Source organism: Astatotilapia calliptera, chromosome 11, assembly GCF_900246225.1.
Source record: "Astatotilapia calliptera chromosome 11, fAstCal1.2, whole genome shotgun sequence".
NCBI classification, from domain to species: Eukaryota; Metazoa; Chordata; class Actinopteri; order Cichliformes; family Cichlidae; genus Astatotilapia; species Astatotilapia calliptera.
The window spans coordinates 10402684-10430429 of record NC_039312.1 but is presented as its reverse complement, the minus strand read 5'-3'; the positions used below and the strand labels follow the sequence as shown (position 1 = coordinate 10430429).

The 27746-nt window shown below is 38.3% G+C and overlaps 3 protein-coding genes across 8 annotated transcripts in view; 2 read left to right on the top strand and 1 right to left on the bottom strand.

Moving 5' to 3' along the window:
* Window positions 1-13658, bottom strand: part of cobl (cordon-bleu WH2 repeat protein) — a 70156-nt gene extending 56498 nt beyond the window's left edge. For 2 of the 6 annotated variants that reach the window (XM_026185469.1, XM_026185468.1), the window contains exons 1-2: window positions 13197-13658; window positions 1041-1235 (exon numbers count right to left, since the gene is read on the bottom strand). In XM_026185469.1, coding sequence (XP_026041254.1) covers window positions 1041-1235; window positions 13197-13225 — 224 coding nt within the window. In that variant the 5' untranslated portion in view covers window positions 13226-13658. Of the gene's footprint in view, window positions 1-1040; window positions 1236-3180; window positions 3440-13196 lie in introns of those variants that run through there. The other 4 variants (XM_026185465.1, XM_026185466.1, XM_026185470.1 and 1 more) reach the window with 4 other exon arrangements.
* A 5149-nt stretch (window positions 13659-18807) lies between these two features.
* On the top strand, window positions 18808-21766 carry LOC113032091 (probable C-C chemokine receptor type 3). Its single transcript, XM_026184753.1, is given in 4 exon segments — window positions 18808-18869; window positions 19772-19912; window positions 20011-20822; window positions 20825-21766. Coding segments are annotated over 4 exon segments (1017 nt in total). The 5' UTR covers window positions 18808-18862; the 3' UTR covers window positions 20882-21766.
* Window positions 21767-23212: 1446 nt separating this feature from the next.
* On the top strand, window positions 23213-26177 carry LOC113032069 (C-C chemokine receptor type 2-like). Its single transcript, XM_026184723.1, has 3 exons — window positions 23213-23216; window positions 24885-25043; window positions 25256-26177. Exons 1-3 carry the CDS (start codon window positions 23213-23215, stop codon window positions 26146-26148), a joined length of 1056 nt encoding a protein of 351 aa, XP_026040508.1. The 3' UTR covers window positions 26149-26177.
* Window positions 26178-27746: the final 1569 nt, after the last annotated feature.

Here is a 27746-nt window from a genome sequence, read left to right as displayed (position 1 = left end):
CATGAACATAACGACGTCACAGTGGAAGAGTAATACTAGACACAGGAACACAAGACCTCTTCAAAATAAAACAGGAAACATAAGACGCAGACATGACAACCTGAACTTGACAACGTAAGACACAGACATGAAACACATGAAGGGCAAGGGAGACTTAACAGGGGTGGAAGACACAAGGGGAATCTAATAACAAAGATCTAGAACAACCTAGGCATGATAAAAAATGAACTTAGAAAACCTGAAGAGCTTAAACATATACTAAAACTCAAAACGCTGGGTCAAAAGACCCAGGACCGTGACAGTCATAGCAACAGGTTCTGATGTTTTAAGCAGCATTGATCATAATATGACCATCTTCTATTAAACATAGAAGGTCATACAAGGTCTTACCTTCATAGTGTCATAACAACCCGTGGTTTGTGCAATATTTAAAAGTGGAATGGGGGGCAGAGCCTTCAGCTTTCAGGCCCCTCTTCTATTATACTAGTTTTGCATGTTAGAAAGCCTCTATGACAATAATATGATACATAGTTTTTCTGGTGATGAGCATACAGAGGCATCTGATGGTGATACATTCTCTATAGTTATTAAAAGAGTCTCTTGTTGTTTTATACAAGATAGACATCCCCAGTTTTCTGCCCTAGAGACAATTGCCTCATTAGGGACAGAGAGCACTAGCAGGTCAGCCACTGACTCTCTGGGACAAAAAGCTTGTGTTGGAAATTGGAATGGAACCCCCCAACGAGGCCCCGCTGGCACAGCGAACAAAACATGCACAGGAGCAACAAACATACAGTTTTTCTGGTGACTGAATGAAGATCAACCTATAGAATCATATCGCAGAACTAACAATAAACTAAGGTTAGATTCGATTTGTATTTCCAGATATAAATAATAAAATAGCTACAGATATATGAAGATTTTATAGTCAAATAATATGAGATTAATGGGCAAAACTTTTGGTCATGACACATGTGACAATAAAATGAACAAATCAAAACTATGTTTGATATGTGCTTGTGTGGGCCTGTTTTTCTCACCTTCCATCCTCAGTCACATAAATCTGGTTGCCCTGTGGCAGGGTTAACTGTAAATCCACTGTGGCCCTCAGGATGTTCTCCTTGGCCTCCATGCCTGATGTCCCTCCCCCATCAGGTGTAGTGGTTCTGAAGATATGGCGTGGAGCGGGTTGAGGGGCCGGTGGTGGAGGTGGGGCATGGGCCTTCATCCTCCTTCTTGGTGATGAAAGTTGGAGAGATACACAAATAAGAATATTTTTTCTTTTTCAGGCCATCCTTTTCATATGATACAATACTTTAAAATTTCCTAATGACATATTTATTTTTATACAAACAAATTATATATTATAAATGTCTGTTTCCTCTGAATCATTACTGGTTTTTTTTCTGAAGTTCAGTCAGTTGCACAACATGACAGCCTATGAATACAAACCACTGCTACCACATCAGGGGCAGCCGGAATACTAATGTTGACTTTTTTTCTATCTTTCTGTTTCTGATTATGACATAACCTTCCCTTCATTTAGATTACATAACAAACTACAGACACGCCAAGATGATTATTTTGGTTATCAAGATCTCTGAGCCTTTTGGAGCTGTTTAATCTATCTGGTCTATTGCCTCTTTAATATCACTCCTACACTCCTACAATCAATGCCTGCTATCAAACAGCTTTCCAAAGGCAAATTAACATCTTTGCTTTGACAGAAACAACACCCCTCATTAGGGCTGGGCTATATCATACCGTTCACGGTAATACCGGTATTAATGTTGGGCAATGATAGGAAAATGAAATATCGTGATAGAATATGGGTAAAACGCGCATGCGCAGTGCCTACGTTTACATACGCACATGGCGGTGACGTAGAATGAGAAAAGCGAAAACAGATCGTTAAATGAAACGGATGAACCAGAACTGGTTTGTAAAAATGCTGCAACTTCAGTGGTGTGGAACTGGTTTAGTTTTCGTCCGTCAGATACACAACAAAGCACTGTTTTTGCTAGAACATGCTAGCGTGCCGTCGTTATTACCGTGTTGTTTGGACAATACGACACACTTAAAATCAATCCTTTGATTTTTCTGAAAATCGACAGTGCCCCTTATAATCCCGTGTGCCTTATGTATGAATTCTGGTTGTGTTTACTGACCTCTAAACGATTTTATGTACACGGCGCTCGAAAATCTGTCAAATGTTTTAGTACGACTTTGCTAAGCTACGAAGCCGCACCGCTTGATGGATTGTCGGAGCATTACGGCATCGTAGGCAGGAGCCTCGCGGAGTGATACTGTGCTTCAACATAATATTACCGTATTGTGTGTGTATAACCTCTTTTTAAGTTTTGTGGATATTATACATGGTTATGCTGAGGATATGTCGGCCAGTTTCCACTGGAAATGCCTTTTGATTAAACTGTCAGCAAGGAATTTGCACTGTTACATTTTTATATAACTTTAATGCACATAAAAAACAGCTGGTTGTTTATGTGAAAATACATTGATGGGTTTTTGGTTTTTTTGCACTAATAAAGTTGTGGAGTTGTAAAGTATTTTGTCTGGTGTCAATTATATCGTCAGTTATATTGTTATCGTAAATTTTCAAATGTATATCGTGATAAATATTTTTGGTCATATCGCCCTGCTCTACCCCTCATTCATTTTCATTCCACCCCTGAGGAGAATCTATAAACATATCTGAACATATGAATCAACAATGTTATAAACAGTAATACAAAATACAAAATTGAGCTGACAGAACTGTAGCAGCGTTGAGAAAATTAGAAATTCTATTGGGGGGTTTTTTCTTAACAGAAATAAAGGAAGCCATAAAGTACTGAATGAGCCAGGGTGCAGACCACGCATCATTGAATCTCTTTAAAATACTTTTATGAAAATCACAAATTAAAAAAACAAACGCAGATGCAAAACATACTCCAGCCACACAGCTCCTCATGAGCACTGTGACAGATGTCAATGACAAGCTCCTTCTTGTGTGTTTGACCTCGGCTAAACATAAACTGTACTTGCCCTGACACACACAGCTGATTAGACAGAAATGAAACAGTTCATTCTCTCAGCAATGACAAGTGCCATATGATTAAGCACACACTCACTCTCTCAAGTATTAGCCTTGGATAAGAAAAGAAAAAACATCCCACTCACATCAAAAACAGTCCTTGTGCTGATTAAGTGTTCCGAACGTGTTATATATCAGACTGTTTAACTCTCGTAAGGATTCGGGAGACACCCCGAAGAATCAGTGTAAGCATTTAATTGTAGACTCCGAAGTTGTTCAATCCAGTATTCTCGACGTTATCCCTGCCCAGTTTAAAGACAGCAAAATGAAGGACGTTTGCACATGGACATAGCACAGTGAGTGGACTCTAACCTGGCTAAAGTTAACCATTAACAGCTACGTCACATATCAACTAACTCGCGCCCAAAGGGCTCATAGAGTCATTGACTCATTATCCAGTGCAGTGAGAATGTTTCACTTTTTGGAATCACAGTGCACGTCATTTCTAATTATTGACTAGAAAATCTCTGACTATATACGCACCTAAAACTGTGTGTAGTGATGAAAGAGCAGACTTACAGACCTGTAACTGTGAGAGACTTTTTGCATTTTCCTGTTAAGTCTGAGTCTTTTAAGGTAAACAGCACAGGGCTCTGTGGAACTGTGGGACTGGGTCCTGGCCAGGCTTAACACAGGCAGCTAGTATCCTCCTCTCTCTTTCGCTTGCTGTTTGTCTCACCGTAACATTTCCCTTTCCCTCTCTCTCTCTCGCTTTTCCTCGCTCAAACATGTACAAAGACTCCTTTAGAAGAAGCCTAGTCTCCCACAGAGTTAGAATGAGCGTAAACAGAGAGAAAGAGTGGGAAAGTAAAGAAGCACCAAGGAACGCAACGCAAAAGGAAACCCAGCTCTGGCACAGGGGGGCAGTAAGTGCTGCTGAAGAGACTAAGTTACAATGCTCACACACATACACACCTGCACACACAGAAAAGGTTACTAATGGATAGTTCATTTTACTTGACAAAACAGCATTAACAAGGATGGATTTCTTTTGCTGGCCTCTATTAAAATTCTTTTAAAAAATTCGTCCACAATACTTTCTGCACAGGAGTACACATCAGTTTCCCTTCTAATAAAAAGAAGTCTATAGCAATGTATTCACATATATAAAATAATTATTGGTTTATACAGCAATGTCAGAAGTTTTTAACCCTCAGCATCAGCCGGGCTCCAGTCTACGGTGCATCTGAAATTAGAACATGTGGGCAGCTATAAAAACTTACCAGAAGGCACATAAATAAATATTTGAAAACATGCTTTACCTCTTCTATAACCTGAATATTACTATGCTCAATCTTGATCAAGACACTTGGGTTAAATCGTGACTGAATGTTAAGGCATGACTTTGTGTGGTGGCACACATATTACACTACAAAATGTAAACACTGCCAATGTGTACGTCAGAGTTAAGATTATTCCTGTTTGATAAAAAGATTGCATAATACTAAATACACACTGGAGACCACCTTCACTTTGTTTTTAAATAGGGGAGAAATAAAGGTTAGACAATGTATCATTTATCCTTATTTGTCAGGGAAACACTGAGTAAATGGTCCCACGTTCCAAGATCTTATCAACCCAATATCCAAATATACTAGTGCATGACCCTAGTATATTATCCTCTATCAGAACCATCAAAACACATTTTTGAGTGGGTTGAGCAGGTGACCCATATGCCGAAAGGCTACTGCAGGATCCCTGGCACACTTCTTTATTTATCTGTTAAAAAAGGATTCTTTTACATTTAATTTATAAGAAAAAAACATTAAGCTTAATCTAGATAAAGCACAAAAAATATTTTTATGTTTTGTATGTCTTATCAGAATTAATCATTTATATTTCTTTCATGTATTTGTCCAGTAATCACACATTTGAAAAGTCAGACTTACGTTTTCACCTGATTACGCAATAGACACAGAGTGTGCAGCACACATCCGGGACACTCAGGTTCTCCCTCCACACATGCATCTAGTCAGCATACCCTTTGAGTGTCATGGTGTCCCCATGGCAACCTATATTTACACCACTTGACTGCAAAAGAAGGCAGATCTTAGTCCAGTAGCAGCTGTGGATTGGAGAGGCATGCACACCCAGGGTGAGTGACCCGGAGAAACACCAGTGAACAAGAGACAGAGTGTGGGAGACTGAAATTGGACATATGAGCCAAGTAAAGCATTTGTTTGCAGTTGCTAGTCACAAAACCTTCTAATTCAGCATATGTCTTGATGCTCATATTACTATCAATGTGCTTAACCCCCACCGCATCTCAATGTCAAGTCTGGAAATGCCAGCTTCATCCTCTATATTCACAGTCTCACCGCTGCCCCTCTCACTACAGCAAAGTGAAAATTACAAAGCATAGAGAAGCAAATGAAAAAATGTCAACATTTATTTTTGAACCTCTGATTTTCTTAACAGACATACAAACAAATGTGTTGCCATAATAATGGTCTAGGCTTGCAGGCAGCATACAATCATTAGCTCTCCTCAGACTGATAAATCATATCCGGTTTTACTGTCTCATTTGCCCAAATGCAAAATATTTCACTAAATTTGCATACAAGCTGTAACCTTATTACATATTATAAATAGCCCTGAATTTGCAAATAGTCTGAGGCTCCAGTGTTAATATTTTTAACTTGTATGAAACTTTAATTTACCTGATTATCAAGTCCTGACTTCTCCAAAAGAACCAAGTTAGGGCTCTGCAGAGTCTGATCAACATGTGTGCAGAGACCGTAATAACCCGTGGGAGATTAACAAAAAAAAAAAAGAACACACACACCACACACACAACACCGCAGGTGCTAAATGATTTGTTACTCATGGGATCAATTAGGTTGCTTACACTCTTAAACAGTTAGCTAACGCAATAACCTCAGATGGAACCAGCAACCAGTAATCCACGGTTGTGGTCAAACTGTCTTTTTTTTTCTTAGAGGACGGACTGAAAGGACATGAGGTATCTAAAAGGCAGTCCTGCTTAAATTCTTTAAATGCTAATCAAAGCTGGTTCAGTGCTTGAGCACAGGATGTACCAGACCAGCTTTTACAAAAGGATAATACCATCCCACTGCATTAGCTACATTTAAAGGTTATCAATATTTTATAAATGTAACAATTATTTTCTACAGTTAGACTGGTGCTAATTTATATTTAAGTATGGACAAGAGCAACTATTCGTATTGTAACAACCTTTTTGTTTCGCTGCTATTTCTAGCATGTAAGGGAAACAATATTTTTTAAAAAGTTGATGTTTTTTATAGCCTGCATAAAACATGGCAAGAATGCACAGGACAAAATATTTACAGCTGTCTCTGAGTGATCTTTGGGACATCACAAATTCACCACAGCCTTTTGCATGTGCACGCGTTTAGCACTGCTAAAGTATTCGTCTGTCTCCTTTTGATTTTTGCTTCACGTCATTCCTTGACCTCATGGAAGACCTCAAGGAAAAAATGATTAGGACGTAGGATGTAATTTCACCAACGATTTAACCACAACCCAGAGTATTTATTTCACAACTAAAGAGAAAAATCCACCTACTGTGGATAGCACCACTACACATCAACCCTCTTTTTTGTATTCATCTCTTTTGACATATATAGTTATCATGTCTGCTTGTGACCAGTGACTAAGAGACATGCTGTAAACAGTTTAGCACAAAACATGTACCAAGACAACCACAATTCTCCAAATACAGGAACAGGAAGCTGACTTAACAGACTGTCTGCAGAGCTGGAAAAATCATGCCAGTTTTTTCCTTTTCTTATTTGGTCTTTTTTGAACATTTATTAACTGGCCTGTTCCCAAGGGCATTTCACTGTGTTCCAGCTACATTGTGGTAAAGCTCACGGGTGGCAAACAGACCAACAGAAGTAAGAGAACAAAAAAAGACAATAAATGGTTAGTAAGAAAGAGAGAGAAGAGGGAATCTCAGGTGGCACAAAGCCTTGTGTCGAGGGGGAACAGGGGGAAAGGGAATAATAAGGGTGGAGCAAAGAGTGGAATGTAGAGGAACAACAGCAGGAAATAATAATTAGTTTATTCTCTATTCCCTAAGCTGCTGCTTGTTCAATTAGAGAGAACTCCTGCTGGAGTGACAGGAAGAAAAGAAGAAGCAAAAATTAAAAAATATAAATATATAACACAAATCAATGAAAAGCTTCAGAAAAGCTGAAAAGTGAAATATTATCACAGCATTTGTGGGGAGAAAGTACAAAAGCATTCATTCATAACTTTTGGCAGAAAGCCATGCCTTAAAGGAAGGTTTGCCAACGTGAAAAAAGACTGCATGCGCTCCCTTCTGATACCCTTTATGTGTTTAATAATAATAGCTTAAAAATGTCACATGTTGGTAAATTACTGATATGATTACAGGTTATTTCTTATCTTTCTCTGCAATGAAGGCAAAAGCAGGGAGAAACATTCCAAGGTTAAACATGTGCAAATCTATCACATTGAACACTCCTCTGCTTTATCACATCAGCTAGATGAATCCACCCAGCTTTAGTCACACACATGCAGTCCGTCTGTCTTCCTCTGTGACAAACACACATACCACAGAGACTAACATATGACAGCAGGCTTCCAGAAATAAATCTGAGCAGTGCATAACAGCTGCATAATACAGGCAGATACAGTGTACTGTAGATACTGTCAAATATACAAGCACTACTTTGTTGTAAGGTGTCTGCTAGTGCTTTTTTTGCAGGGGAGGGAGGGTGGGGGCAGAGGTTGACAAGTGGAAGAAAACAGAGTGGATAATGTAGTGAACCTAAGGATCACGATAGTTTATAAATAGGGCCAGTCTAGATGTCTGAAATGTCACTGATATAACGAAGCATTGTGCTGGAGTAACTATCTTATGAGCATAAGTGCTGCCTGATAGTGCGCTGCCCAAGGACCGATTAATTTCATCCTACTGTGCCTGGCCTTGTAAAATGCACTGTTGTTGTTAATTAAAGGAGTAGCACTTCCAGTTAATTTAATTAATAAGCTAACTACTTCACATAAAGATTATATGCCAGTCTTGTGCTTTTGAGCAAATATATTCCATCAGCGTGTGCTGAACAGGCTTGCAGAAGCACTGCATCCACACCCTCTCTATTTTAAACGGGATGGCCTGAGAGCTAGATGCAGACATTACCAGATACATACTGCACTACTGCCAACAACGCATAGCCTCAAACGCAACCCTCTCTCTCCCATCTCAGCTTTCATGAGTTAAATTTAACTCATCATAAAAATAACGTCCAGCTGTTACCATGTACGCCCTTTGCTAAATATGCGCACTGTATAGGCTTCCGAGCAAAGACAAAAAGAAGGGAACTCCCTTAGTCAGCAGCCCTGAGCTAGTGGCCGACCACATGAACCTTAATATTTTATGAAGTGGGTGTGAGGTTTGGAAAGGTTACGTCTGCTTCTGTCTTAAAATCATCTGAGACACCAGCTAGGAAAAGACATACAGTATGCTAGCTTAGATTACTCTTAGTCTATCTATACGTGTGCAACACAAATGGCATTCAAATGCTATGCAAACAGTCAAACAGTAAGAATGGCATTTGAGTTCAGCGGACACAACTTCAAAGTAACGAACGTTTTTGACTGTAGCTAGGCGAGACCTCTCTTCATATACAGTGGGGCAAAAAAGTATTTAGTCAGCCACCGATTGTGCAAGTTCCCCCACTTAAAAGGATGACAGAGGTCAGTAATTTGCACCAGAGGTACACTTCAACTGTGAGAGACAGAATGTGAAAAAAAAATCCATGAATTCACATGGTAGGATTTGTAAAGAATTTATTCGTAAATCAGGGTGGAAAATAAGTATTTGGTCACCTCAAACAAGGAAAATCTCTGGCTCTCACAGACCTGTAACGTCTTCTGTAAGAAGCTTTTCTGTCCCCCACTCGTTACCTGTATGAATGGCACCTGTTTGAACTCATCATCTGTATAAAAGACACCTGTCCACAGCCTCAAACAGTCAGACTCCAAACTCCGCCATGGCCAAGACCAAAGAGCTTTCGAAGGACACCAGGAAAAGTATTGTAGACCTGCACCAGACTGGGAAGAGTGAATCTACAATAGGCAAGCAGCTTGGTGTGAAAAAATCAACTGTGGGAGCAATCATCAGAAAATGGAAGACATACAAGACCACTGATAATCTCCCTCGATCTGGGGCTCCTCGCAAGATCTCATCCCGTGGGGTCAAAATGATCATGAGAACGGTGAGCAAAGATCCCAGAACCACACGGGGGGACCTGGTGAATGACCTGCAGAGAGCTGGGACCAAAGTAACAAAGGTCACCATCAGTAACACACTACAACGGCAGGGAATCAAATCCCGCAGTGCCAGACGTGTTCCGCTGCTGAAGCCAGTGCATGTCCAGGCCCGTCTGAAGTTTGCCAGAGAGCACATGGATGATACAGCAGAGGATTGGGAGAATGTCATGTGGTCAGATGAAACCAAAGTAGAACTTTTTGGTATAAACTCAACTCGTCGTGTTTGGAGGAAGAAGAATACTGAGTTGCATCCCAAGAACACCATACCTACTGTGAAGCATGGGGGTGGAAACATCATGCTATGGGGCTGTTTTTCTGCCAAGGGGACAGGACGACTGATCCGTGTTAAGGACAGAATGAATGGGGCCATGTATCGTGAGATTTTGAGCCAAAACCTCCTTCCATCAGTGAGAACTTTGAAGATGAAACGAGGCTGGGTCTTCCAACATGACAATGATCCAAAACACACCGCCCGGGCAACAAAGGAGTGGCTCCATAAGAAGCATTTGAAAGTCCTGGAGTGGCCTAGCCAGTCTCCAGACCTCAACCCCATAGAAAATCTGTGGCGGGAGTTGAAAGTCCGTGTTGCTCGGCGACAGCCCCAAAACATCACTGCTCTCGAGAAGATCTGCATGGAGGAATGGGCCAAAATACCAGCTACTGTGTGTGCAAACCTGGTAAAGACCTATAGTAAACGTTTGACCTCTGTTATTGCCAACAAAGGTTATGTTACAAAGTATTGAGTTGTATTTTTCTTATTGACCAAATACTTATTTTCCACCCTGATTTATGAATAAATTCTTTACAAATCCTACCATGTGGATTCATGGATTTTTTTTTCACATTCTGTCTCTCACAGTTGAAGTGTACCTCTGGTGTAAATTACTGACCTCTGTCATCATTTTAGGTGGTGGAACTTGCACAATCGGTGGCTGACTAAATACTTTTTTGCCCCACTGTACATCACTTATTAGCTCACACAGACATCCACATAGAACAGGACAGGCAGCGTGGCATGCAGTAATTACCTCTGGGTGTGTGTATTTGTATGCATGCATACAGAATTTATCTGTAAAATCTCCAACCCCATCTTCCTGGGGGTGTGTTTTTGATTGGGCACCAAAACAAATAAACCAAAAAAACTGCAGATGTGTTTAAAGTAGGATGTGTGGCCCACCAGCGATGAAGCACATGGCAGCACAAATCTGGACGTTGACGATGGTAAGGCTGTTTTATTTTTTTTGCTCTTTGTGCTTCAAGAGGCCCTTTGAACAGCTAATAAGTGGGACCAAATGTGAGGTTTGGGTGGATGATTGTTACTGGGGACTGAACCATGTGACCAAAGTAAACTCACAAGGTTCTGACGTCACATGCATCAACGGCGTCTCAAGAAAAGAGAAAAGAATTCTTATTAAACTTCTACCACCTCAGTAAAACACTTTGAAGGATGGAAGAAAAGAAAAAAACAAGTGGGGAATTCTGTAAATTTGTAATTTACTTTAGTGGTTCTGCTTTAATTAATTCTCCATTTATTTAAGCCACTCTGCTGTTTCCTTATTGCTTCTGTGGGGTCGTGTACTAACCATAAGACCATGAAATAAAGCCATATTAAACAGACGCTTCTGCTCTCAACCTCGCTCGGCACACAAACAAGTACAGAGGCAGTCGCTTACTGACACACAAACACCCCAGGTCCAGACATGCAGAGGAAAACACCAGTGTGCTCATTAAGACTTCGAGAAAGAGGACTAGTCTGGTATAAATACAATGAACACACACTAAAAAAAGAGGGTGAGGTTAAGTAATGAAAACTATTTTGCTTCAGACGAGGACACATGTTGTCGAATGTTCATCCTGACTTTTTGTAACGTTCTCACTGGGAAATCATTTGTTTCTATTATTCAATTCAATTTCATTTTATTTACACAACAACTGTCATCTATACATCTTATATTGTAAACTGCAGACCTCACAGTATTACAGAAACAAACAAAAACAAGCACAAAATAAGCCAACAACAATCAAACGTTATATTCATGCCTAATTAGACTTTCTTTAAAGCTTAGGAACTAAGGCCTTATTCAGTCCAACTTTGCACTACTGATAAAAACAGGCTTTGTAAGCACTGATACACAATCAAACATGCACATGCTCAGATTTCACTAGCCAGGTACAAAAGTTTAAAAAAGAAAAAAAAGAAGAAAAACAATCAACGGTCTCTTCCCAGACTGTTTGACTGTGCTGCATGTTAATGCAGTTTTATGAGCTGTGTTTCACGAGGGCGGCACTACGTAGTAAAGTAGCTACTCCCTGTGTGATGACGAAAGAGAGATCACAGAACAAAAGTTGTCAAGGTAGATTTAAATGGGAATACCTGTCACATAAAGAGCAGATAAAAAGCCATTTTGCTTCCACTGCCAGCTACCTCCGTGACCTGTGCGCTTTATAATTTGGCCAACAAGCACTTAAGAGTCTGGATTCACTGTAATTAAGAGTATCTGGTTAAAGGAACCTTTGCTTTAAAGGTCACAGCAGGAGAAAAAAGAAAAGACCAAAATTTTATTCACCTCATCAACACTATCAAGTGTTGCTGGTATTTCCCCTGAAGAACATCACATTTTACTGTTTATACGATAGTGAACTATTACTACATAACTACAGCACATGGACGATGGCATTTTTATGGTGTCCCGCTGAGTAAAAGGTATGACTCATCTAAATTAGATCAGAATTGACAAGGTCAATGACAGGTGCTCTCAAGTACACAGGTATGACCATAATTAGCACCCAAGTACCACATAATGATGCTGAAGGACAGAGCAGCTCACCAGGACATTGCACACTAATTTTCTTTTGCTGACCACCCAGTAAAATACAAAACAAAAAAAACAGACACTGACTATTATGACATATTATTAAAAACATAGGCAGATGAAGGCTATAATTTGGCCTTTTATATCTTGCCTTTCTACCCCTGGACAACAAAAACAAACAGACTGGTAAATATAAATCAGCAATACTGCTTTTAGGGTGGAAAACACTTACTTTTATCCGCTTGTAGCACAACAACATGTGAAAGACTAAGACCTGCAATCATAGTGTGTGGATTCTGTCGTCAACAATAGCATGTTTTGGCATTCAAATGTACAGTAGATGATAAGGAGTTACTTGGTATGATCTGTTGGAGTGTGCCCTAATATAAGTTCTCATAACATGTAGGATAATCAGGTTGCATTTAGTTTATGTTTGGTTTTAAATGGCAGGCTCAATATGCAACTGGCGGCCCCACCCAAACTACACAATTAAAAGGAGCCTTTGGAAAGTACAGTTCACAGTTGTTGCTGTTCCAGCACCAGATCTTGATTAATGTCTCTCCATGAAACACCAAGGACACAGTTAAAATATTATGTGCTTCTAAGCCGCTCATGGTTTTTTCTATGTGTGTGGCAAACAGACTGGGCTGCTGGAACACTCTCTGTTGTCGGTGCTGACTATAGGCTGTGTGTTATTACTGGGCAGTCATATACACTTGAATGGGCAACGGGCCTATCTACAATAATTCATTGCCGTGAAAACAAACTTATAACAAATAGCACCCTATAATATCGCGGGAACATTAGAACCGAACCCATTAGTAGGTTATGGCTTTCATAGTAAGACTAGAAATTAGAGACTGTTATTCAGCCAAGGCGAATTCCCAGCTGACATTATTACAATTATCCAGAAACTTACGTAAACAATCAGAAGAAAAAACACTCACACGAACTGAGTTGTAAATAGTCTGGCGTGTCGAGTGTTTGTTTAGAAATGGGCTACTTACCCTAAAGGCGGCTTTGAGGACGCGCTCATCGCTGAGACTGCCTCCAACTTGAGATTAGCGGGGCTCGCTCCCAAAATGCGCTGTTACTCAGACTCGGTGGCTAACCATGATGTTGTCACCTGCGAGTTTTAGCATCATACTTACAATAATTTATAGTCGGCAAATTTTCTAGTATAACTCTAACAGGGAAAAACTGTCTATAAGAGTGCACAACAAGTGACAGTGTGCAAAGATGAGTCAGTCTGCTGTGAGCTGAAGCATACCAGCCGCAAACTGTCCCCGGAGGCTAGCAACGACCTAACAACATTAACACTATTGCTCACTATTTTTAAGTTATAGTCTATCCATGCTGAACATTCTTACTGAGTCATTCGGACTGAGTAACTTGTCATATCCACTTGTTGTAATCTTCGTATCCCTTCGCGAAGTTGTCAAGTCAACTGAACCATTAAAAAGACTACCGGGATGTCCTTCCAAACTAAAGGTTTCCTTTTAAAAACGCTCATTTCAAAGTCTTTCCGTCTTTGTGCGACTCTAATGAGGGATATATATTAGCTCCACAGAAAACATCTACGTTATAACTGTGCTATTTTCCCTACTGTACCTCGCGTGAGGACAGTCTTGTAGCGCTTAAAGAGCATTAACGCTTTTATTTAGAAAGGAATCCCAAGCGATTTCCGTTATCTACATACTCTTACTTTGCCGAGATTCTCTTCAGCCCGCTTTCGTCAGCAGATCTAATGTCAATCATCCTCATCGGGACTTCATTCAGCGCCAACTGGAGAGCGTCGTTACGAATACCGTATAGAAATAGCCTACTACCAAAACACAAAATATAACAACATAGCGTGTGTACAAACAGCAATATGAACTCCAATTAACACACACACACACACACACACACACATCTATCTATCTATCTATCTATCTATCTATCTATCTATCTATCTATATGATGTATTATTATTATTGTTATATTTTGTTTGATGTCAGGTCTACAGCCGCCAAAGTCTGAGTCGTAGCTTCTAGGTGATAATACTTTATTTAAATTCTGCAATGACAATTCAAACCTTTTCTCCCAGCATGCTTTGTGCCACGAGAAAGCGTAGACATGTAGTCAAAACTGTCCACCACAAGAGGTCACCATAGACCATACAGTAATCACTCAGCGACTCTACTTTAAACATTATAAAAGTTATAGGTCTTATTAGGTTAAGAGTAGACTTTCTGTGGGTACACTGGCTATACTAAACGGTTTATAAAGATATTTATGTGGAATGTATGATATGAAGCAGAGGAAGAAGAGGAAGTAGTAGAGGAACAAGATGAAAAAGAAAAAGGAAAGTGAAGCTGGACGTGTGCAGGCTAAAACAAAATAACAATCAAACAAACAAACAAACAAACAAACAGTATTTGAACAATAATAACAAGTCCACCTATAGCCACAATAAAAATTCCTCTTTAAGCCTTTAAGCTAAAAGAAAAAAAAAAGAAAAACTACAGTCCTTTTCTCATGATGTGAATAAGGTGTGTAACCACATGTTATGTGTTGTTTGCTAGATTTGCTTGATAGTTGTTTGGTAATTCTCACTTCTAGACAAACAGGAAACTCTATTGGCACCTCTATTTCTGCACACCTTGTACTTGCAGACTTTAAGAGTGATAATTCATCTGTACACATCTGAAAGCATCACATGAGGAGCTGTGAAGCGTAATTCCTGACTCTACTAATTTGAAGAGCAATCAGTGAGATATCACTAAGTCAGGTGAATACATCAAATAAATATTCACTGTCAGGGTTAATTTAGTTTTAAATCAATTCAATTGTACTCATATAGCACCAAATGGAAACAACAGTTGACTCAAGGCACTTACGATGGTATATAGTGACACTGGCCTGGTGAACTTTTAGACTCATAAGATTTGTCTTATATTAGTTGCAATGGTGATTTAGGTCAAGTTTTCATAAAGCAGTAGAATCACTTCGATTCATGAGAAGGAGTGACAAACATTCAGAAGAAAAGACTACCTATGACAGCTCATAAGCAGCTCATAAGGAAACTGTGTCCAGGTCTGAGTCTTGCACAGCAGGACAAATCCACAACTAATATCATATCAAGACCTAGATGCAGGTCATCCTGTCCAGATTCATTCACAACAGCCTGATTTTTCTCGACACGATCTGCAGTCTTTATTTAAACAGATCATCCCCCCCAAACTACTGAAATAACTCTGTCAAAGCTAAACTATTTCTTAAAACATGCTTGCCTTTACCGTTGAAACTAACGATTGAAAAACTTTTTTTTTTCAGTTAAATGTGAAACAATGACTGAATTCTGACTATGGGTGTGAGTGAGCCATTATTTTTCAGTTAAGGCTGACATTAGATCAGATTAAAAATGGTTACAGTGTGGGAAATTCAAGCAGAGTTTCTTTGAAATCCTATTAAGCATTTCTTATCCATTAATAACAAAAATAAAGAAATTCTTGTCTTAAAAAAAGGGAGGCTGCTATATTCCATCAGTAGATTAAAATGTTACTAAATAATTACTCAAACACTGGAATAATCATGAACTGTAGTACAAACTGTTTTTATTTAACTAAAAAACGGACTTGAGGGCAGATCACAGGTCCATCAATGATCTGTCTGATCTGTTTCTCCACATTTTTATCATCAGTTTCTGTCACCCACATATACTTACAGTTATAAAGATTTAATTGTCTTTATAATATGTATCTAAATATAATCATGATTATTAAAAAATTAAACATGTCCTCTGCCCATTGGATTAAAATGGTGTTGCCTTGGTGAATGCTGGGTTCTTTATTTCCCTACTCACCCATGTGCCAGGGTTACTACTCAGAATTGATTCAACTTACTCTGATGAGCTTTTCTTGGAACAGTTTCCTGTTCCAAGAAAAGCTCTGAGTTCAGCAACTGAGAGTTGCTGAACTGAGAGTTGCTGAACTCAGGGTTTATTTTTAAGCTGTTTTAAACTCAAAATTTGATGAACTTGTTTCCTGGAAATAGAGCCCAGAAAGCAAGTTTCCAACATGTTGATATAAATAACCAGGGTAATCCCTCGTGTGTGAGCTCCCCTAATATTGGAGAAGTAGATAGAAGAAGTAGATACAAGTTCATTATGAAAAGAGTGCCTGGTACACTGTGCAAAAAATGGTAAATGGTAAATGGCCTGTATTTGTATAGCGCTTTTACTAGTCCCTAAGGACCCCAAAGCGCTTTACACATCCAGTCATCCAGTCATATCACTAAGTCAGGTAGGTGAATACATTTTGACAGTGTTTGAAATATATGCAGTGTGATGTTTTGCATGACTTTGGAAATATGTTTGCACTTTAATGTGTAAAGCTTAAGGGTGTACACATTGCTGTAGGGATTTGAATCCAAAACACTGTCACCTAATTTTTTTTCTATCCTTGTACTACTCTGATTGGAAATTGTTTGGAAAGAACAAAGAACAACGCGAGGATCAGTGTCTCTCCAGAATCTGCTATATAGCGGTTTTTGTTATCTATGACCTTGTCTGCTTTTTCCTTCCTCTTTGTGACGTTGAGTAGAAGGTGGGCAGGGGTTCCTGAAGGGAAGCAGACTTGTTGACACTTATTTAATAATGCTTGGTGGCAATTCTCTCCCCTGCAATCAAGCGTTTGGGAGGAAGTATGTCATCGATCTGTTTGTCTGTCTGTTTGTTAGTTAGTAACAATATACTAGGCATAAATACATTTGAATACACACACAGAATGTTTCACAAAAAACACAGACTGAAATACAGACACAAATTCCCTGTCCTCCAGCCTCTCCTGTTCCCTGTTCTTATTTTCTTTGTCTTTTTTTGTGGCAGTTTTGGATTTTGTGATTATTAAGAACTTTTCTGACCTCAGGGTTACTCCCAGTTTTACTTTATTAGCTTGTATCTCGTGTGTCTTGTCCCAAATTTTACTTCCTGTATGTTATTTTCCTGTGACAGTCCTCCTCCTGATTGCACATGTATTCACTTACAGGCGTGTCTGTCTTTGGTTTTATATGTGGCGTCTGTTGTATTCTTCAGTAACCTCACTTGTGTGCTGCCTGCCTGTTTCTTGGATTCAGTTTGCAATTTTTTTCCAGCATTTGGATTTTGTTTGGACTCTGCATATTTGGATTTTCCAACTTCCAAAATAAAGGTGCGTTTTCTGCGTATTAACATCTCCCTGTTCAGCATCTGGGTCCTGTCATTCCATACAATATGACACGTCCTGACCTTTTATGCCTTTGATCTCACTGTGGAAAGCATTTTTATCTCTTGGACCTATGCTCAGCTTCTTCTTTTTCTTTTTTTAAGCTTAGAGTTAACTTCATTCAGGCTATCGTTCCATTTCTTAAAAACACATCATGACACTGCCCAGATTCCATTAGACAGGGAAAAAACAATTTCACTTCCTCACCGAAAAGAAAACTTTATTCACCTCAATGACTCTATCCATTGCTGCCGATTTTGTCTCGAAGAACACCGCGCTTTAATAGACGTGGAGCTACTACTGCGTAAATACGTTATATAACTGCACAGCACGAGTTGCATGTTTTTAGAGTTTTTCACCACAAGAGGACGATAAAGACCATGCATAAAATAGCAAGAATCGCTCTATAAAGAGTCATAAATATGCACCAGAGACGTACAATGAAACCAAGATCAAGGGAAAAAATATTTTAATATTATTAATATTTTAATAACAATACAAAACAAAAAATCAAAACAAAACGACAATAAAGACATATGAATATATATATATATATATATATATATATATATATATATATATATGGAAGCTAAAATAGAATAATTTGTAAAAAAAATCTCTAATTTGCCTTTTAATAGTGCAGCCCATTAAATAAATAAATAAATAAATAAAAACTTCATCCATCCATTGGTTCCCGCTTATCCTTTTCAGGGGGGGCGCTGAAGCCTATCCCAGATGTCATAGGGCGAGAGGCAGGGTCCACCCTGGACAGGTCGCCAGTCTGTCGCAGGGCTAAATAAAACCTTTTTAAAATTAATTTTACTTAATTAATTTTTTAAGAGGAAACTCTTAAAGCTAACTCTGGATAGAAGTCTTGAACAAATGCTAATATTTAATGCGTGCACATTTCTTATTCAAAGCTGCAAAATGTGACAGGAAATGTGGCAAACCAAAAGATAACCAGATACTGCAAACCTGTCTGATTAAAACAGATAAATAATTACCTTAACTTTAAGGAACTTTAAAAAGAGTAACATTTTATGAAACTGGAAAACACGAATAGCAACATGCATTTCAAAACGTTAATGACAAACTGTTTGGGCCTTTAAGCAAAAACTAACGGCTGTTTTCTAAAGGTGTGAAAATGTGTGTAATCATATGCTGTGCTGTTCTTGAATTATTTTTGGGTGTCTAGATGGTAAGCTCAGAGTTTAAACTGATAAAGATCTCACCCAAGGACGTACAGGAAACGACATCTGCACTTCTGCTTCAGTACTACTCATTATCAGACTGCAGCATTAAGACTGTTATTTATCTCTCCACATCTAAAGCTATCGTCGCATCAACAACAGAGGGGGAAAAAAACGAGCCTTGACGCGTAATTCCTGACTCTACTTGGTTGGATTAGCCATCACTGAGATATCACTATGTCAGGTGAATATATTTTAACATTAATCCCGAATTTGGGATATTTGCAGTATAAACAATTTTTTTGTGTTATAATGTGTAATGGTAAGTCTGTATGCATTGCTTTAAGAATTTAAATTCAAATGCTGTAATACGGCAAATACTTGTTTTTTTCTCTTTCCATATTTGATCTAGATAACATTTTATTTGAGAACACTGTGCTCGAAAAATTGTTTGTAAAAGTGTAAGAAATAAATGCACTGCTGCGATATCTTTGAAGTTCACCTTAATAAACCTTTTATATTTTCTTTGATCTGCAAACATGCATCTGCTGATTGAGACAATGTAAAAAATATTATTATAAAATGATGCTAATCATATTAAATAATCCATTAATTAAAATGTCCATGTAAGACAAAATGCTAAAATAAAGAAAAAGACCATAATGAAAGGTTAGTGGTTTAAGGTTTATAGGTTTATGGTGGTATTTGTGCTTTTAGCTTAATGTGATCTGGATTAAAATCAGCTACAATGGCGAACTAAAGTTTAAACTCTGTTCACATTCCCACAATTGGAGTACTTGTAATAACCAGCAGGTGGCTCAATAATCTCCGTTATCACTTGACTTAAACCTAATACAACAGAGCTGAACTGATTACTATTGGTATATTTTTTTTTTTTTTTTTAGAAATAGAAAAAAAAACTCCTTTCAAAAAAACTGACGTGACAGCAACAGTGGTCTTCAACTTACATTGCAACTTTTTTCACCAGTTTTGTTGTTGTTGTTTTTAAATTAAAATGCTTGATAATGTGTGATAATATAACCTAATTTGGATGGTTAATTTTTGTAGTATGTGTGTAAATAATAATAACAAAAAATAAGACTACTACTACTACTAATAAAACAATTATAATAACTCTCTTTACAGAACAGACCACACTGTACAGTTACGAGGACTATGAAAATGGTATAGGCGACTACGCTCCTACCAATTTCAGTGATGTACAGGTCTTCAGCCAAGTGTTTCTATCCACTCTCTATAGTTTGGTTTTTGCCTTGGGCTTCATAGGTAGGTGTGTCTTCTACTATGGGAATGACAGTTGTGTTTACACATTGGAGGGAAAGTGTCAAAGGTATACAATTCTCGACTCTTTTTTTCTGCCAAAGGTAACGGACTAGTGGTGTATGTCGTGGTGAAGTACCGCAATCAGAGCAACCTGACAGACATCTGCCTCTTCAACCTGGCTCTCTCTGACCTCCTCTTCGTCTTCACGCTGCCGTTCTACTCTCACTATGCCAGGGTCGGCCAGTGGACTTTTGGAGACTTCATGTGCCATTTGTTGTCCGGCTCTCACCAGACTGGCTTCTTCAGCAGCATCTTCTTCATGGTTGTCATGACGCTGGACCGTTATGTAATCATCGTGCACTCTCACAGGGTGGCACGTTATCGTACAATGAGGGCAGCCATCATTCTGACCGTGCTCGTTTGGACGCTGAGCTTGTTTGTATCTCTGCCGGATTTTATCTTCACACAGGAAACAAAGGACGAGTCTCAGAAGTTTGGATGTAACTATCCCGAGGAGAAGAAAGTCTGGAAGCATTACAACCTGTTCACCACAAATGTGCTGGGTCTCGTGATTCCCATGCTGGTGATGGTAGGTTGCTACTCCAGGATCATCCCCACACTGGTAAACATGAGGACCGCAAAGAAGCACCGCATTGTCAAGCTGATCATCTGCATAGTGGTTGCATTCTTCTTGCTCTGGGCTCCATATAACATTTCCCGTTTCTTGAAGTTTCTTCAGGAAAAAGGAAAAATCCTACGTGATCCCATCTGGTACAAAAATGTAAGGCTGTCAGTGGTAGTAACCGAGGCGTTTGCTTACACTCACTGCTGTCTGAATCCCATCATATATGCATTTGTGGGACAGAAGTTTATGAGAAGGGCCTTGAAGCTGCTGAAAAATTTTGTGCCTGGCATCAGGAATCTTCCAGACAGCTCATTCAGGAGAAGCTCAGTTATTTCCAAGTCCTCTGAAGTCACCTCCACTTATATCATGTAGAAGGTGTAGGGAGGATTGTTTGACATGAATGTTTCACCCTGTTATTACTGCAGACCATATCTTATTCATGTTTCAGTGATTTGTTTTGTTAATTTGGTCACTCCCACTTGCCACATAGCAGTTTTCTTCACCTGTGTCTCACCATGTTGAATTTTCAGTATTGTTTTGACTGTAAGATTTCAGATTTAAAGGCTCATTATTTCTGAAATGATTGTAACCTGCTAGCACTGCTGTCTGCTTTACAGATTCTCAAGTCCTTTCTAAACTATGGAATGAGGTTTTTTTTGCTGATGGTGTAAAATGAAACTATTTTCTTCATGCATGTTTTTATTCAACAGCTATGTAGGATAAACATATCGAAAAAGAAAACAAGGCATAATGGAACATTTTATACTTGTGTGCATAAAGCGTTTCATTCAAATGTATGCAAATACAGTGCTAGGTGTTAAAAGTACATTTTCACGTGTCTTCTGACATAATATTGGGTATTTGACAAATGATAAGGAACAACCTTTCCAGTGTGTATTTTTGTGTCAATTTTGTATACGCATGTACAGTATGCTGTATAGAGTTTTATATATTAGATTTTCTTTTTTTGTTTCAGTGATTATTGCAGGTATTTCAAAGGTTATACTAAATATATATATTATCTTACTTTATTGTACACATTTGTTATGCTTTTTTTGGCTGCTGTTGTTTTTGATTCCTTGGCTTTGCAATTTCTTTACCAGTGAAAGTGATTATATTCTGCAATACTCATCTCTCATCCTGATTTTACATGGTAGTTTCCTTAAGACAGTCACTGATATGTAACTTCTGTCGGTGCTGTGCTTTTGGAAACCGAATTTCCCAGAGGAACCCACCCGAGGGATTAATAAAGTTTTATCTTATCTCTTATCTCTGATATTGCATATTTTGAGTATAATAGTGTGTATTGAGCATGATCTCCTATATTTCCCTTTGTAACTGTAAAGAAAAAATCCTTACATGAAAAGTCATGAAAAAAGAGATTATTAAAAAAAGACAAGATGTGACGTGAGACAGTTCCTAATTTATTTATTTGATACTTAACTGTTTTCCACCATAGAACATTAGTGTTGTCTGTTATAGGGGACCATTAGTGGAAGACCAACTAGTATAACAAAGATTTCATCAGCTGTGAGTTATTTTCAACTGAAGTTGAAGTAAAGGTGAGCTGTGTAATTCCTCATGAGCTGAATGCTTTTTGCAGATGTTATATGAGAAGTATATTTGGCAAACAGTCTATTTTTGTAAAATCAAAGTAAGTAAGTTGCAGGGTAAGCAGAAACACCCTAAAAACACAATTCAATATTTTGAAAAGCATTAAAACTCAATATGTAATTCAAATACAAAGGAAAATTACAAAAATTTAAAAATGTAGGTTATTTACTTACTTTGGGTGTTTGCGTGTTGTTGATTTTTTTAATGCTATTTTTAAATTATACATCAGCAAGAGCAACAGAAACAGAAAAATGTAATGCTTATAAAGTAAATCAACCTGGGTGCAAAATGACTGCTAACTATGTATATTATTGACATTCTTTGAAAAAAAGAGTTCAGAAATAATCTTTTCTTCCATGTAAGAGTAAAATAATTTGGGGATTTTGTATTTACATGCACAGTATGTTTTTGAAACATTCAGAAAATATGAATAACAACTATTGTTAAACTCAGCAAAGGTTGTCACTGCACCCCCAAACGCGAGTTTAAACACAAAGAAAAACTTAAGGTGAAGAAGCAGCAAACGTGCAGGAAAATGATGTATGGGTTGTATGGTACTTGAAAGAAAATCTACATTTACTTACTTTTTTCTCCAGTTGTGTTTTTAAGACAAACATTACGTGATAAATTACTTGTCTGGTCTGCACCAGGTGAACTTTGTCTTTAGGAAATCAAATCATTGTAATGTAACAGCATAGGTCAGAAACGATGAGATCGCCTGCAGTGGCTGTTAAACACAGAGATACAACCAGATTTAGCAATCTGAGGCACTGAGGCAGTGCCATAACTGGTCAGTGAGCTGCTAACCAGGATGTCACACACTTATTTCCTGTTGATTCATCTACCGGTAACCCCCCCACCCCTCAGACAGCCATCTCAGAAAATGACCATGTGGTTTGATTATGCGTCACTGAAATTCTACCAAAGAATTCAAACTTTTGAAATGTGCACCACTTTTCTAATTTTCCACCACAAGAGGTGGCAGTAGACCACACATACGTGTTTTCCAAGAATCAATCATCTCTCATAGAGTAAGTGGGTTGTGCAGCAATAAGTATATAGAAATGGGTATGTGGGGTCTATGTCATGGAGATGCACCACAATGACAACAAGAAGAGAAAATGATGACGAGAAAAGGAAGACATCAAGATAGAGATAGAAACACCAGTTTATAGTAATATTGCGTTTGACTCTGAATAGAAGTCTTTGAACAATTACTAATATCAGTCGAGCACATTTCTTAATCAAAGCTGCAACTTGTGATGTGAAATGTAACAAAGCAAAGACCATAATATTAATTGCAGAAGTTATCACTCGCCCTTTCAGCTGTGAGTGAAATTATGCTGTTAAAATTAAAGATGTATTCATATTGAAAATTATTTGAAAAATAGTGCATTTTCTAAATAAGTTTAAGTAGAAGGAAAATTAAATATGGTGTAAACCTACATGCAAAAATCATGAAGGGTTTTAATTGTTTTTTAAAAGCCAGCATTCAGTTTTAGAGGTGTGAAGGGGTGTAACCACATGCCATTCTGCTCTTTGAATTATTTTTGGCATTCTTGATGTCTAGCAGACATCTAGACAAGATAAAGATCTTACTTACAGGACATACAGGAAGCAACATCTGCTCTTCTGTTTTTTTTTACTGCTCATTATCAGACTGCTAACTATTTGGGTGTTAGTTCATCTCTGCAGAATAAAGGCATCACATCATTAAGAACGAAAAACAAAAAGGGGGGAGCCTTGAAGTGCCATTCCTGACTCTACCTGGCTGGAAGAGCCATCATTGAGATATCACTATGCAAGGTGAATACATTTAATAAGTAATCCATTGGTATCCAAATTGGTACTTTTGCAGTGTAATATTTTAATATTTTCTTTTAAATATATCCATGTTATTATGTTTAATGTCTAAGGCTGTGCGCATTCCTGTAGAGATCTAAAACCAATAATACTGTAAAATATTATCTTTTTATTTCTATTTGATAGTTCTATTTCTATATTCTTCGAAAAGTCTTCACAAAAGTGTACAAAATATGTGTATAACCACAATGTCTGTGAAGGTGACCTTTTGCTGTCATCTACAAACATGTCTGTTGAGTTAGACAATATAATAAAAATAATATTTTAAAATTATGTTGATAATCTTAAATAATCTCATTACATGGATATTTTTGTAAAAATGATTATAACATAAAGAAATGGACGAAATGAAATAATAATTTTCAGTGCCCCAGGGTTCTAATAGTACACATTTAGACCGGGCTTATTGGCTTTTAGCCTCATATCACCTGTTTTTATTGTAGCTGATATGGTTTAAATCATAGACAGTATAAAGGAAGTTTAAATATCGTTTTTCATAAAGCAGAAGCATCCGGTGAAAAGTGACGAACGGTGGCTTGACAGACGTACCTGTAACTACCAGCAGGTGGCAAAATAATCCTCATTATCAACTGACTTTGAGGGCCTAAACATACATAACAAAGGAAAATCATTTTCACAAACAGTAATCAGCACCAGTAACTTTTGAACTTTTTCCTGTGTTTCCATGAAAATGATTGAAACTTCATTATTAACATTTAATGCCGTGAGCACTCAAAGTGTTTGAATGCAGCGTTGTAGACAGGTGCTATATCCATTGTACATTAATATTCATGGTCTGTGTTGAAATACTACTACTATACTACAGCTACTACTACTAATAACAGCTCTGTCTCTCTCTCTCTCTCTCCCCAGGCGAGAATGCCACAGAAAATGACACATACAATTATACGAGTTACTATGATGAAGGTGTCACACAAGATTATGCTCCTATCAACTTAACTGATATTCAAGATTTCAGTCAAGTGTTTCTTGCCACTCTCTATAGTTTGGTTTTCATCCTGGGCTTCATAGGTAGGTGTGTCCTGTTGTATGTTGGCTGTGAGAACACGTCCTCACTTTCTGGGGACAGAGATAGATTTAGTAAGCTGTTGACTTTAAGGGATTCAGGGGAAAGAGTCTTGTATGTAGGTGTGTAACAGTGATGTAAGAAACACAAAAACAGACATCCTTATTTTACATGTAACAGTGTGACAGATACACTTATCGTGCCTTTTCTCACAAAGGTAACGGACTAGTGGTGTGTGTCCTGGTGAAGCATCGCAATCAGAGCAACCTGACAGACATCTGCCTCTTCAATCTGGCTCTCTCTGACCTCCTCTTCGTCTTCACGCTGCCGTTCTACTCTCACTATGCCAGGGTCGGCCAGTGGACTTTTGGAGACTTCATGTGCCGTTTGTTGTCCGGCTCTCACCAGACTGGCTTCTTCAGCAGCATCTTCTTCATGGTTGTCATGACGCTGGACCGCTACATGATCATCGTGCACGCTCACAGGGTTGCACGTTTTCGCACAATGAGGGCAGCCATCATTCTGACCGTGCTCGTTTGGATGCTGAGCTTGTTTGTCTCTCTGCCGGATTTTATCTCCACACGGGAAATAAAGGAAGAGCCTCAGAAGACTGGATGTAACTATCACAACAAAGTCTGGGAGCGTTACAACCTGTTCACCACAAATGTGCTGGGTCTCGTGATTCCTTTGCTGGTGATGGCAGGTTGCTACTCCAGGATCATCCCCACACTGATGAGCATGAGGACAGCAAAGAGGCACCGCATCGTCAAGTTGATCATCTGTATAGTCGTTGCGTTTTTCTTGCTCTGGACTCCATATAACATTTCTCGTTTCTTGAAGTTTCTTCAGGAAAAGGGGAAAATCCCACGTAATGACACCATGGACAAAAATATAAGGCTGTCAGTGGCAGTAACTGAGGCGTTTGCTTACACTCACTGCTGTCTGAACCCCATCATATATGCTTTTGTGGGAGAGAAGTTTATGAGACGAGCCTTGCAGCTGCTGAAAAAGTTGGTGCCTGGTTACAGCAGAGATTTGTCAGACAGCTCATTCAGGAGGAGCTCAGTTATGTCCAGGGGCTCTGAAATCACCTCCACTTTTAAACTGTAGAAGTTTGAGGGCAGTTGTAACTTGTTTAACATGCAGTTTTCACGTGTTATTACTGCAGAGCATATCTTGCTATTGTTTTTTTGTTCATTTGACCACTTGTATTTGACACATACTGCAGTGTTTTTCACTACAGAGTTTGTGTTTACACCTTTAGATCCTATGATTACAAGGGAATACTTCATTTTTATCATAACATTTCAGATGCAAAGGCTCAAAACTTATCATCAGTGTTTTTGAGACTATGTAATGCTCGTCCTTCTTCTGCTCAGGCTCAGTGAAACTTGCTGGTGCATTTAACTGAACCTGCTGTTTGCAGCATCCTGTAACAACAAGCTGACACAAACATGCAAAAACAGCATACTGCAACACAAACAAACCAAAGATGGCAATACAGAATGTTCTAGTCTTAGATGAAATAGAAATCCTTCAATCAAATGTATACCAATACGGAGCATTTTCCATATTCACATGTCGTCATTGATAATTGAATCTTATAAAATGATGTGGAGCAAACGTTCCAGTATTGGCAACATTGTATATATGTACAGAATAGAGCTTTACATGCTGGATACATTGTCCTTATTGCTTCAGTGACTTTTACTGTTGTGCCAGACCTTCTTTGAATGAAACTGGTGCATTTTCTTACTTTAATTTACATATTTCTATCTTCAGCCCCATTCTGATGTTTCACTTTTTGCACTTTTTTTGTTTGTTACATCATTTTATGGTTCTTTGCATTTGTAATGACTGAGTCGAGTCAGACACTCCTTTATCTCTTTTGCTGATTTTATATGATAGTTTTCTTAAGACAATAAATGATAATGCAAATCTTCAGCTTACTTCAAATTAAAGTCATAAAGTGGTTTGTCATATTGGAGGAGTCCATTGTTCATTTTGAGAAGCTCTCTTAATTCTCTCTGTTATGGAAATGACAAATTCTGTACACAGTCAGAAAAAAGGATCTGTTAAAAAAAGAAGTTCTGTGAGATAGTCCCAAACTAATTCATTAGATAGGTTACTCTTCACCATCACTATAATTTTTCTCGCCCGTGGAAGAGTCCAACTGAACCGTCATCTGAAATCTCGGGCTTTCAATTGAGGCCGCATGTAATGTCTTTTCAAAATGACAGGAGTTGCAGCTTCCACATTATGTCAACAGAGGAGGATACATGATTTTTTTGTTGTTGCTAAAAATCAAATTGATATCTTCACTTTGAGACCCTTAACTTTTCCTTTTAGCAGCACTTCAGAAATTCAGTAATTTTACTCCTTTCCAAAACCAAAATCATATTTGTTGCCCTTTGTAGTGGACAGCAGAAATAACTTTGGCATATTTTCAACCTATAATCATGTTTCAGGAAGTGAAAGTACGGATTTTCCTTAATATTGTGGAAGGAGAGTCAGATTAGAGCTGTCAAGACATTAGGTGGACATTAGAGTACAAAGGTGAAAGCTCAAAAGAGCACATACAGAGATTGTACCATGTATTGCTCTGACTTTTTTAGGCATTACAATTTCTAGAAGGGGAAATAAAAGCATTTTAAGTTGAATTCAAACACACATCAATTTAAGGTTTGATTTCTTTCTTCAGTTACCCT